Source organism: Hydractinia symbiolongicarpus, chromosome 10 (genome assembly GCF_029227915.1).
Source record: "Hydractinia symbiolongicarpus strain clone_291-10 chromosome 10, HSymV2.1, whole genome shotgun sequence".
Taxonomy (NCBI): domain Eukaryota; kingdom Metazoa; phylum Cnidaria; class Hydrozoa; order Anthoathecata; family Hydractiniidae; genus Hydractinia; species Hydractinia symbiolongicarpus.
The window spans coordinates 472,846-485,030 of record NC_079884.1 but is presented as its reverse complement, the minus strand read 5'-3'; the positions used below and the strand labels follow the sequence as shown (position 1 = coordinate 485,030).

Here is a 12,185-nt window from a genome sequence, read left to right as displayed (position 1 = left end):
TGGCAAACTCGTCACCAGGGATTCTTCTTATTTTGACACCGAGGAAGGCGGCGAAAAAACTCTTCGTATAGTCCGGTAAGTTCTGTAATACGATTGGTTTACGTCTAATTTTTTCTTCGATATTTTGATCGCGAAAGTTACTATTTTGCATGCACCCCCATCACAGGCATCATTTTTCAACCCTGGTTGATTTTATTTCTTTTAATTACATGACCTTTCGCCCGGGACGAAAATCCTAGCCCTGTTGTTCTGACCCAATCTGAAGTATCCGCACGGTTTAAATTGTTTCTCTGCAGCCACAACGATTTAAAAAGAATGGGCTTTCTCAATAAGTAGTCTTGTCCGCAATGCTTTACGCAAAAAGAGAACACGAGAAATTTTGTTTAACTGATGTCTAAAATTGGGTTAGTATAGAGAGGTTGATAGTGTCTTGTACGAGGCAGCGCATGCTGACTCAAAGGGCCACATTTAATTCACAAGTTTTATAACCTCATAATTTGTGTCCCGCCTGTTTTGTTATAACTCACAGTGCTTTTAAGTAATAACAACTCTCAAATTATATTCCAACGAAACACGTCTGATTATTAAAGAGCTTTTAACCAAAAATATTTAGGTACATGTTGGTGTATAAAAATCAGGAGGTGAGTAAGTACTCTCCTCCTTTCTGCATATGTTAAACAAACACTAGTGACAAAGTATGAACAGTCAGCCGTTAAGAAGGAGGATATTTAGAGGACAGTAAATTATCAGACACTCCACGACTATTGTTCATCTTGCTCTTTGTCAGTGGTAAAGATAATATGCTGAATAAACGTAAAAGTGAATTTCCATTTTTGTGTTGTGGATGTAAATTATAAATATGATGTATGTCAACATCATTCCCAGTGTCTGTTATCTCTTTTTACACCCAGGAGGCAACAGTAGCTTGGAACGAGGTTGGGTGTATGTACGATCTTGTTTTTGCTCTGAGGTTGTGTTATCGATCATTAGTGCATTTGTAAATAGAAATTCACTGTTGAAACAGAGATGTATATTCAGAAACTGTGGGAAGTATTATTATTATTAGCGACTTTTGTTTAATTTTCTTCAAAATATTTTCTTCAAAACTCATTAAAAACTCACGCCCCCTAAATAATTAGTTTATAAGATTGTTGTGATGTTCAGAATGGCGAACGAAGAAGACCGCAAAATATCTACGTACGAGACATATGTATCGAGTCCCAACGAACGCACAGTACTTATTGTGAGACCTAGACAAGAAACATGGCAAGAACAATTTGGAATGACGGAACTAAAATCACTTAACTTTTGGAAGTCCATTTTGGCAGAATTTGTCCTAACTTTACTTTTCATTTTGGTATCGTGTGGATGTACCTTAACATCAAAAACTAGTTTACACCAAGGGATATGTGTTGGTTATCTTGTATCAGTTTTAATAGCTGTCAGTTTAGAGCAAAGTGGTTATTTTAATCCAGCTATTTCTTTTGGTTTGCTAGTTGCTAGGACAATAAAAATAACGAGATTTTTGTTTTATGTGGCTGCTCAGATTGCCGGAGGTAAGGTGGTTTCAAAACTGTTTTCAGTACTCTTTGGACACTTCGTTCGAAAAACCTTTTGCTTTTTTGGTTAATTTGATAGCTGCCGCGCTGTACTAATGGCTTAGGGGCCAAGAGACCCTTGGGACAAGGGTCCTTTCTACAACATGAGCGTAGTTATGTCACCCTTGTGAATTTTGGATTTGTATTTATCATATTTCATTCATTTCGTCAAAATGGGTTATGTTGTTATTCTCTAACATAAATATACTGTTTTTTCATTGTTTGTTACAATGTGTATATTCAAAACAATGAAGTTACTTCAGCAAATAATACTGGGTCAGCCAGTTCGTTAAAACAACATCTGGGGTAAAATGTACAAATGCTTTGGTCAATATTTTCTTTATGACAAACGAGGGCTTACAAACTTCTTAAACTCTACACATTAAGAATTTAAAGGAAGGGCGAAGTAATTTAAATGTAAATTCCTCTGATTATGTATAATGTAAGCAGTCCCATATTTTTCAGGTCTTTCCGGCGCTGGTTTATTGTACCTGTACACACCACGCGAAGTTCGTCAACATATTGGTGTTCTTTCATTAAATCCATTGATTTCTGATGGAATCGGTTTCGTGATCGAGATGACGCTGACTTTCTTACTGATGTGGACAGTGCTAGCGACGAGAGATCGGAAAAACGGATACATCGGCTTCCAAGCTCCACTTGCGATTGGTTTTTCAGTTACCGTTGGAATCATGCTAGGAGTAAGGAAAAGGTTATTTTCCCACCTGCTTTAAAGGGATCGTAGCTAAATCAAAAAATTAGTTAGTTAGGAAATCACAAGACAGTCCTATTTGCGATAAATTTCTCTATATATACATCTCCTATACATCCTTAAATAGACGCACAGCTAAAATCTGACAATTCACTGTTAAAAATTTATCATACTTGTTTGTCAGAGATTCACTACATCTGGTTTTTATGAGTGCAGCTTCAAGGTTGTGCTCCCTTAATTCTTTTTGTGAATAATGTCAACTGTTTTTAAGTTGCCGTTCACGGGCGCAGCAATGAATCCTGTGAGAGCATTTGCACCAGGAATTATCATGAATCAACTATCCAATCACTGGGTAGGTAACTCATTTTTTTCTTGTGTAGTGTATTTGTTATGTTATCAACATTACTCCGACGAGGTTTTTAACCTTGTTTCCATGCAACCTCGTTCGCAAGGAATTTTTTTCTTTCGCTTACAAAGCCAATTATTTTACTTTTCAGAAAAATAAATCAAAAAAATGACATACTGCGTCTATTTTGCACTGACGTTTTGCGGCCATTATTGTTTCTCTGTTATTTTTTTCATAATCAAATAGCAGTAAAGACTAGCTTGGCCCAGGTTTATTTCTTCGTGCCGTCTCAGATAGGAAAAAAACCCAAAAATAGTCCAGGGAACGAGGTTGTGTTTCCAAGCGTTTTCCAAAGATTTTGTTACTACCTGTAGAGACTTCGAAAAAACTCTCCACATATAAAGTTGATTGACGTTTTTATTGCATACGATGCATAATTACATTTAGGTTTACTGGGTTGGACCGTTGGTTGGAGCATTGCTGGGGTCCCTGTCGTACGAATTTGTTTTTAAACTAGAGAATGACGACAGCAAAAGAGATATTCCAACTGTCCAATTGAATTTCAACTCTACCACTTCAAATTTGTAATCATTAACTTCCTGCTGTGAAATGCAAGTCTGAAATTCAAAATCGAATACCGTCAATGACCTATTCTCTGAGTATAAAAGAAGTAGCGATTGCTTTTTTTCTATTGTTTTTATTTCCAGATTTTTATATATAATTTATACTGCAATTTTTATATTCATTTAAAATATAAAACACGAACTATATCTTTTCTCCTTTCCTTTTTTATTTAAGGGGTTTGAATATACTGAAATATTCTTCTCGCTTAACCAAGATTATAAGTTTATTATAGAGCGTGCGCGTTCAGCGCAAAAGGCCGCGCGTTTAGAAACCACCAAATCATAGCGGCAACAATCCTTACTGTCTTTCTGAGTAGCGCTCGGCGTAATGATAGAAATAGTTTTTTACCCAGTTGTTTTATTTCCATGCTTGCATCTGTTGTTGTTTTTAAAATGGAAACTTTAAATGCACGTTATTGTTAGTAGTTTTAACAGGGATTGAAGAGGTCGTCGAGGATGATACCTTGGAGCGAGAATTAGAGTTAATTTGTGGTTTACACCTCTACAGTATTAAACCGTTACATGGTGGATCTCAAAAATGAATGATTGATAGAATGTCTTCGTGTAGATTGTGTAGATTTAATAATATGGATATTATCATGTCATGAACATGAAGTTGTACTTTGTTAAGATGAGAAACAGATTCAATCCAATTCCAAAACTACGCTTTCTCGTTTTAACATAAAATTTATATGTTGGTTTCATATAATGTCATCATGTGATGGAAGTTTTTTTGCGATACCGGTTCCATCTGATGTTTAATGATACATGATCACCGCGTGGTTTTGTCGTTGAAATATGTTTCTTTAAAACTATATTGAAATATATATTTATAATGTTTACTTGGAACGTTTTCTGTTTTCAAGCTTATTTTAATGGTTTGTTGTGGAAATGTTTGTTTTTTTTTTAATATTTAATTAACCTGTTTTGCATATAAATATAAATCACAGTAGTTATTCAAATAAAAGTGAACCAGAATCCAGAACAACGGCCAGGAAGATTAAAGAAACCATCAACAGTGTAGAACGTAACAAACACATAAACAGCATCTCGTATCAACTGTCTGAGATTTGGTTACCAGCCCTACAGAAGAAGTAGTTACCTACATCCAGATCCGAAAATGTTAATTACCGTAATTAACTGTAATTATCAGCTCGTTTCTGATTGGTTATTTTTTATGAATTTCGATCCTCTGCAATTATATAAATACATGCGCAACATCATTTTACTTTGCCCGATGATGGGAGAAGGATCTCCCGAAACGTCGCCTACTAAACTATCATGTTCAAGAAATGATAAACTTTCCACAGTAATATGAATACTGAACAGACAAACCGAAATAATATCTTCAATAAAATAAAAGTGAATTGCTTTATATGAACTAAACCCTTTATAACGTTGTCTCATGGCTGGCGGGCCCTGGAACCGTGGGGCTAGTGAGAAAAGTGTGTCGCCTACACATCCAATCACGTGGTTCCGCTATATGTCGTAGTCTTGGTGTCGTAGGGTCCTTGTTAAAATTCGAGAGTGCGGGGGTAGAGCTCAAAGCCAGCTGAACTTAGTAAGCTGGGGTGGAGTGCCGGTCGTACTCTCGAAACAATCAATTGAATTAAGTGCGCGTAATAAGATCAATATACTTAAGGTGCAGGCCATTCTCTCAGTTTATTATGCCCGTACGCATAACTTTTGATTGCATTTTCTAATAAATGTCTTTTATCATCAAAATAGCTGAGTGAAACCTTATTTATTTCATAACTTCTTGGCATATGGTTTTGGCTTCTTATTGTTTTCATTGTATGGTAAAATTGTTTATTTTCGTTTGCTACAACGACAAAACTTGAGTACAGTGGTATCAAAAATGCATCTATTATACCCCGACGTTGAAGAAACAGTTTCGCCCAAGACTTGATGTATTATTAAAAACGTAACTGTAATATTTAATATGAATAAAAGAACAAGAAAAATTGATGTTTATAATTCTTGCTTAAATTTGAACAAAAAAAATAGATTTACGTGACTTGAAGTAAAAATGAGAATCTAAGCAGTTTCACAACGACTCGTTTATGCTTTGATTACGTTGTTTTGACCATCAAACGGCGTTAAAGGGCGGTGGTCCGGTTGAGAGGGGAGTTCAAAACGCCCTCCAAACCGCCAGTTCTTCTTATTCGCCCTGAAAAGCAAATAAGCTTCTTCGAGACTATTTTACACCAGTGGAAAAAAATCCTAAATCCGCCCATGCAAATTTTAAAACTTAATTACTTGCTCCATCCTAGTATATTCATCTACATTTCTATTTGGTAAATCGATCAGTGTTTGCAGAATGACGAAGTAGTTATTTCATTTTGTTTGTGTCGCAATATTTCATGCATACATGCCATCAAATGAAGATTCTTGTGAAATAACATGACGCAGCTTTTCTAAACACAAGGGGTGCTATTAAAGGAAGTAGAAATTGCAGTGGAATATCCTTTTAAATCAAATCTGTTTCTTGAGAAAATAAAAACAGATTAAAAATAACCAGGATATTATTCTTCATCTAGCTACAGTTATTGACAATCATGCGTAATCATTTATAATTTATAACAAAACTTTAATTTGGTTTATTTTAAAATTTGACTTGCACAAAGGGTGAAGGGTGAAGCACCAACCCGCCTTATTCAACATACTAAACTGTCTGTGAAGGTTTTAAATTTTGCAGAAACAGGACACCCTAGGGTCAGCAGCAGTTAACACTGCTTCAATTTAAGTTTAAAGGAGAGTTCTTAGTCTAATTATTTTATCTTGTTTTAACTCACCAATATGCTCCCAAGCAGCACCGGTGAAGGTGTACACAAAGCTCTAGCGGGCTGTCTGTTTTTGCTAGAAATTACAAAATTTGGATGGAAAATTTCCCCGAGCAAGAACTTAAGGATAAAGATTGAAATTACAGTGAGAACGTTTGTTGCAGTTTTAGACAAGCATTGCACCCCAGCATTGTTTGTCTCAGCAAAGAAAACCGATGTTTGAATATAAAAAGGGTATCCAACAAAATTTCTGCAAACATTATTGATACTTAGATTTAGATTGAATTTGTGAGGCTGAATAAATTAATTTTAGCAAGGGGCGGCCGTCCCTTGCTAAAATAGGAGAGAGGGAAGGGTTAATTTTCTTTTAATCGCACCCCACCCCCCCTCCCCACCTGTTGCAATACTGTGAAACGTTAACGTTTTAGGGTTTCCGAAAAAATATATATTAATAAATATAATTAAAAAGAAGAACAAAATAAAAACAATATCACGCTAAATCTATGAAGAAATACCAATCACGCTAATGCCAAGTTGTTGTTTTTTTCCTGATAAAAAAATGTATTAGTTTTTTAGGGGAGAACGTGTTGCTTAGATTTTTAAGGGGGTGGTTTAGAGACAAGTCGTGACTGCGTCAGGTGTACTGTCTTTCTGGTCCGGTCGAAAAAAACGATCGCATAAACTTTCGTAGGTTAGGAATCATACATATCCTTTTGTGCAGAAAATAGTTATGGCGAGACAAAGAGAAAAAATATATTTTGTAGCAATAACTTTATTAGTTTTAATGTTAAGAATAGATGATTCGCAAGAGCATTAACATACTTTATGCGGCTGCTGTTCAATTCGTTGAGAATGATTTTTTTTAATTTCTTTTCATTTTGGGACTAGCTTGAACCAATAATAGCACTGTAGGCACATTAATTTTAAACTTATATCAATACCCTAATGAATCGATCATTTTTTTAAAAAAAAATTAATATCTTCGTTAAAGATGCGTCGTGGAGTAAAACATTTAACATCGTCATGCCGGATATCAATAAAAAAAATGAGAACTTCTTGTGTAATGGATCAACAAAACGATTTGATATGTCAAGAAGGAAATGAGATTTCCCGCCAAAAAGCAATGACAATGCAGCTGTTATGGAAATTTCCTGAAATGTTATTCCACCTGATTAGAATTTCACCTAATTTCCTGTCATTTCCTCTTAAAGAAGTGTATTCAAAGTTTTAATGAGGGCAGTCGCTTTGGAAACATAAATGAAATAGTTTTTAATCTCGTGGTATTTGTGAAATAATTAATTGTATTATGTTATACCTAAATTGAATTGATCGTTATATAAACCTGCTTGGTTGGAGTTAGTTCACTTGTGCTTACATGTAGATAACGTGTAGTATGCGGACGTGATTCTTTCCAGCTGATTCAAAGTTTTGTTATTTAATCGCCAGATAATTGGTTTTACTGTTTCGTCATTCACAAGGTAAGTCTGCAGAGTCGTATAAATTCGGTGAACCATATAGTACCTGTGAGCTATCAATTATTTCCGAGCGTTTTATGGCGAATTGAAGTGCGAATTGTATCTGAGCATGCGCAGTTTTGTTTGTTCTGATTTTGCATTGAAATATTTGCTTCGCTGAAAAGTAGAAATAGTTCCTACTGTTTTCGCGGCTAAAGGTTTCGCTGCTAGTTTTTGACCAATCAAAACGCAGTTAACTAATGTAAACAATGAATTTGGTGCCTAATTTATTTTGTCATGAAAATAAAAAAGCGAATTCGCCGTTCAATTCGTGAAAATCTCTCTTTAAGTGAAATAAAAATAAATATATTGATAAAAATAACTCGCTGTAGTTATTAGATATTTCTGGTGCATCTTTTTTAAATTACTTTGATATTAATTTGTTCACATCAGAACCAGAACATTTGGCTTTTAATAATTTAAGCCTTTATATATTTTATATTCTATATACTATATTACAAATTTTTGTAACCCTAAAATCTCATCATATTTTTAGCAAGTTCGCAAAATCGAAACTATCAATTTTTCCAAAAATGATATCTTATAAAAATTTTTGTATGACAAAAGTATATATTTTTATGAACTTTGTAGCTCTTTGAAAAAACGCTGATAATAATGATGCGATATGATGTATTTCATCATTATTTAAGCTTATTATTTTCTCAAGTCAATTCAGTTTTGCTAGGATTTCAAATTTAACTTGTGAGGTAGATTAATTTTATCGTTTTTTATTAAACTGTCGGTGCGAGTGTCTAACAATAAGTGACAAAATTTAATTTTTTAGTTTAAATATTTTAATTGATAGCTATTAAATATTTCGTAATTCTGATTGAATTATTTCAGTGATCTAGCACTAAAAAAACATTTTTTCCATCTATTTTACAGAATAACAATCAAAAGATGCAGCTAAACAAATCCCTTGGTTTCCATGAAGTCAAAAAACTAAATTTTTGGAGAGCAGTCTTTGCAGAATTTCTCGTTTCTGTAATATACATCATAATTGCATGCGGATGCGGTTTATCTCTTTCCGGCAACGCACCCAGTCACCTGCACATAGCGTTAACTGTTGCTTTTACGGTAGCCGTTTTAGCATCGGCTTTTTGGGACGTGAGTGGTGGTCATTTTAACCCGGTTGTCACACTCGCTTTGTTGATAAAGGGAGATGTATCTTTAACGAGGTTCTGCTTCTATGTCTTTGCACAGTGTTTAGGAAGTAAGTATGAAAACTTATTCTCCATCATACAGTTACTAATTTCTTATTTGTCATACCAAAATTAAAAAAAAAATTGTGATTTTTGTAATGTTTTATCTAGTCCTGTTGCTAAATGATCTCCTCACTACTGAATGCTGAGCTTTTAATAACGTTTTCTATAGGTGTTGCTGGTTGTGGTTTACTCTACTTATACACCCCAGAGAACTTTCGTGGAACTCTTGGCGCGCTATCGGTACATAAGGATATATCGCCAGGAATAGCCTGTGCAGTGGAGATCACTTTAACATTTCAATTGATTTGGACTGTCATGGCTAGTACAGATCCAATCAAAAATTTCACTGGGTTCCAGGCTCCTCTTGCTATTGGTCTATCAGTTGGAATAGGGTTATTAGTTGGGGTGAGTTTTTATTTAATTTTTTTGCATCCAGCATCTTGTGATGTCTTTTTTAATTTCACTTAATTATTGTTAATTAACGACAAACATAGATCTCAATTAGAGGTGTTTTGACTACCGCTCTCCTCCTTAGGTATTTTTTCTTTTATCTAAATCAGGTATTCAAAAAATGACTTATCTTTTCATGTTCTCGACGGTTGTTCCTAACTTTTTTTCCTATATATCTTCATTTAGATACCTTACACTGGAGCAGCGCTTAACCCAATTCGTGCGTTCGGTCCTGCTATTGTCATGAATAAGAGACAAGATCACTGGGTAAGTGAGGCATTTTTGATATAGGTGTGGATGTAGGAACATCATCCACAACAGCATAAACATTTTTAGAGTTAACTTCAAATGACTATTTCATTAAAGAGTTCTTAATCTCACAAGAAATTACTGTCATTCGAAACAATCTTTTCGCTGTATTTTTATGTCTGAGCAACTTCGTTTACTGGCATTGCTCGCTTCATAAAAAAGGCTCAAAAGTCATTGAAATTGGAAATAAGGAGAATCTCTACCTTTCTACTTGGAAATGTAGTCGCGTACGTCTTGAAATGAGACGTTGTATCAAAAAATTACTTCATTCCTACGGCAAGTACATCTTCAAACCCTCTCTTCATGTTTTCAAACTGGAATGGGTAGAAACGTATAAGATAAAACTTAAACTATATGACAGTATAAGTATGGTGTATTATCAATATATGCACACCTTTCATTTAGGTTTACTGGTTGGGACCATTTGTTGGGTCAGCACTAGCTACATTGTCGTATGAATACGTTTTCAAATTGACGTTGGAGAAAATTGAGGAAGTTGATGAGAAAAGTGAAACGAAAAGAAATAATTTTGCGATGCAAGCATAAAATAAAATTTTAGTTATTCTAATTATAATATACTTTAGCGGAGATGCAGATTATTTTTACGTCTCTTTTTAGTTTGAAGCCAGTCTCCTTTATAGGATTTCTGACGGTTATGCATTCCCGTCCCTAGACCTCTTTGAGATAAACCGCGAAAATACGCTTTTTAAGGTTTAGCTCAAAAAGCTCTGGGGAGGAGAATGGGCATTATGTTCCGGGAACGACATTGTAAACTTCAAGTTCACAGCAGAATGTAAAAATTTAAAAATATAAAGAAGATTTTATTTCACAGTAGAATAATTTTTTTTCTGTGTCAACCTACGCATTGCAATAACCATGAAGTAATAGAATTACTCTGTAGAGGTCTAAAAGAAAGCTGCGGCACAACGATCTAAAATACACACACAACATGTATTATTAAGTGGGTGCCGTTATATGCATCAATTTATTAAATGGGTGCCGTTAAATGCATCAATAAGACTTTCACTCAGACTTAGAAAATTTAGAAAATGTGCTACATCAAAGTTTTTATACAGCCAACATTTGTGTTATATGGCTGCTTACACTTTTAGCGGCAACCAACACCTTAATAAATATCAGATTGGTGAAAAAAACATGTAAATAATGATTGCTAGAATGAAAACCCTTATAAGAAACTAAATATACTTAGCTAGCAGAACCAGTATAATTTTGTGGCTACAATCCCACTCCCAAGACAATCGCACTTTCCCGCCATTTTACGAAGTTGGTAAGAATCAACAACTTGCCAATACTCTATTTTTTGTAGACTATTTTTAGCAAAAAAAAATTGAGAAAAAAATCGGCAAAAATCAGAAGTTAGCGTAATTTAGTCACTTTTTGCGAGCTAAATTTTTTAATTTCAATTTTTAAGCTATTTTTCTTTCAATAAAAACAACAAAAGGACAATGAAAACTTATATAAATCAATATATATCAATAATTACTTTTCCTATTTCTTTTATTTCAAAATTTAAACTTTTATCGCGTTCTTTTTTTCTATTTTTTTCCTCTGCTACGCTCAATTGAAATGTTACTTAGAAAAAAGATAAGGCTGTTTTCGTATTCCCGCTCTTACCGGGTCTCACAGATATTGACAAAAAAAATGAATCGTCAAAAGAACTGCAAAAATGATTGGTCGGTAAAATATATTAGTCACTTAGCAAATACTTGGTCATTTTTTTGCCGACTTTTGTGTAGATTTGGTAAGCGTCAATTCTGCTGTGAACATTGACAAGTTCAAATTGCATTAGCCTAGTATAGAAATAGTCGGCATAATCACTTGTATGAACTTGATTTGCCACCTTGTGTGTTTCAATTTATTTTGTGGGGAAAACTATATAAACAAAGGCAGGTTTTCTCCTCATTTTCCAAATATAGATAAAAGCATGAAATAGTCCATACTTCAACTTGTGCGCAAGCGTAGGTCAGGTCGACATCGTTTAAAATTTGCTAGTGGGATTCTCTGGCACACCTGCACAACTTGCACGTCGAAGCCCATGAAATACGGTGATTGTCCTGACGTCTTCAACAATTGTCTTTTTCAATTGCATGGAGCTGAGAACACAAATAATTTGTGACGGCGAACTTTAAAATTAGCTGCCTTGTTTAAATTTTCGTATTTTGTCCATGACTGTAGGTGGCTGCTTCTTTTTAAGATTTAAAAATGGCTAGAAATCAAATAAAGGCTGAAAAAAAAAAGATATCAAGATGAACAATAGTTTTCTAGGTGACGAATATTCTGTTTAAAGAATAATTTTGTTTAACGAAAATGTTTATAACCTGGCTACAATTTCCTGAGACGCTTCGAGAAAAAACTGTCATTTTAAAAGCAGTGATCATTACGAAATTATAGACATGGTAATTTTCGTTTCGTGGGAGCGCTGGAAGACTATCACTCTTTCTCCTTCCGTAAATTTCGACGAGTTTGGCAAGATTCTTCTGGACGACCCCATAAATTCTTTTGTTTTAACAGGGTTTAAAAGTCTACCGAAGTTGACTGATTTTACGGCAGAAAAAAAAGGAATCGAGAGCAACAAAATCAGCGAAATGCAGCATTGTGTAGTTTGACTGCCTTAAAAACTACAG

At 34.5% G+C, this 12,185-nt stretch overlaps 2 protein-coding genes across 2 annotated transcripts; both read left to right on the top strand.

The window, feature by feature from the left end:
- Positions 1 to 390: 390 nt before the first annotated feature.
- Positions 391 to 3,363, top strand: LOC130612044 (lens fiber major intrinsic protein-like). Its single transcript, XM_057433331.1, has 7 exons — positions 391 to 404; positions 614 to 641; positions 912 to 970; positions 1,165 to 1,556; positions 2,064 to 2,299; positions 2,582 to 2,662; positions 3,104 to 3,363. Exons 1-7 carry the CDS (start codon positions 391 to 393, stop codon positions 3,242 to 3,244), a joined length of 951 nt encoding a protein of 316 aa, XP_057289314.1. The 3' UTR covers positions 3,245 to 3,363.
- A 4,096-nt stretch (positions 3,364 to 7,459) lies between these two features.
- On the top strand, positions 7,460 to 10,403 carry LOC130612312 (aquaporin-5-like). Its single transcript, XM_057433620.1, has 5 exons — positions 7,460 to 7,540; positions 8,462 to 8,789; positions 8,951 to 9,186; positions 9,418 to 9,498; positions 9,946 to 10,403. Exons 2-5 carry the CDS (start codon positions 8,477 to 8,479, stop codon positions 10,084 to 10,086), a joined length of 771 nt encoding a protein of 256 aa, XP_057289603.1. The 5' UTR covers positions 7,460 to 7,540; positions 8,462 to 8,476; the 3' UTR covers positions 10,087 to 10,403.
- The last annotated feature ends 1,782 nt before the right edge of the window (positions 10,404 to 12,185 follow it).

What these genes read in the sequence shown, in the direction of transcription:
- LOC130612044 (XM_057433331.1), top strand. An exon ending in GATCTTGTTTTTGCTCTGAG is followed by an intron (nt 971 to 1,164) that starts GTTGTGTTATCG and finishes TGTGATGTTCAG; the next exon opens with AATGGCGAACGAAGAAGACC. An exon ending in CCGTTGGAATCATGCTAGGA is followed by an intron (nt 2,300 to 2,581) that starts GTAAGGAAAAGG and finishes ACTGTTTTTAAG; the next exon opens with TTGCCGTTCACGGGCGCAGC.
- LOC130612312 (XM_057433620.1), top strand. Translation starts at nt 8,477, where the DNA reads ATGCAGCTAAACAAATCCCTTGGTTTCCATGAAGTCAAAAAACTAAAT. An exon ending in GAATAGGGTTATTAGTTGGG is followed by an intron (nt 9,187 to 9,417) that starts GTGAGTTTTTAT and finishes ATCTTCATTTAG; the next exon opens with ATACCTTACACTGGAGCAGC. An exon ending in ATAAGAGACAAGATCACTGG is followed by an intron (nt 9,499 to 9,945) that starts GTAAGTGAGGCA and finishes CCTTTCATTTAG; the next exon opens with GTTTACTGGTTGGGACCATT.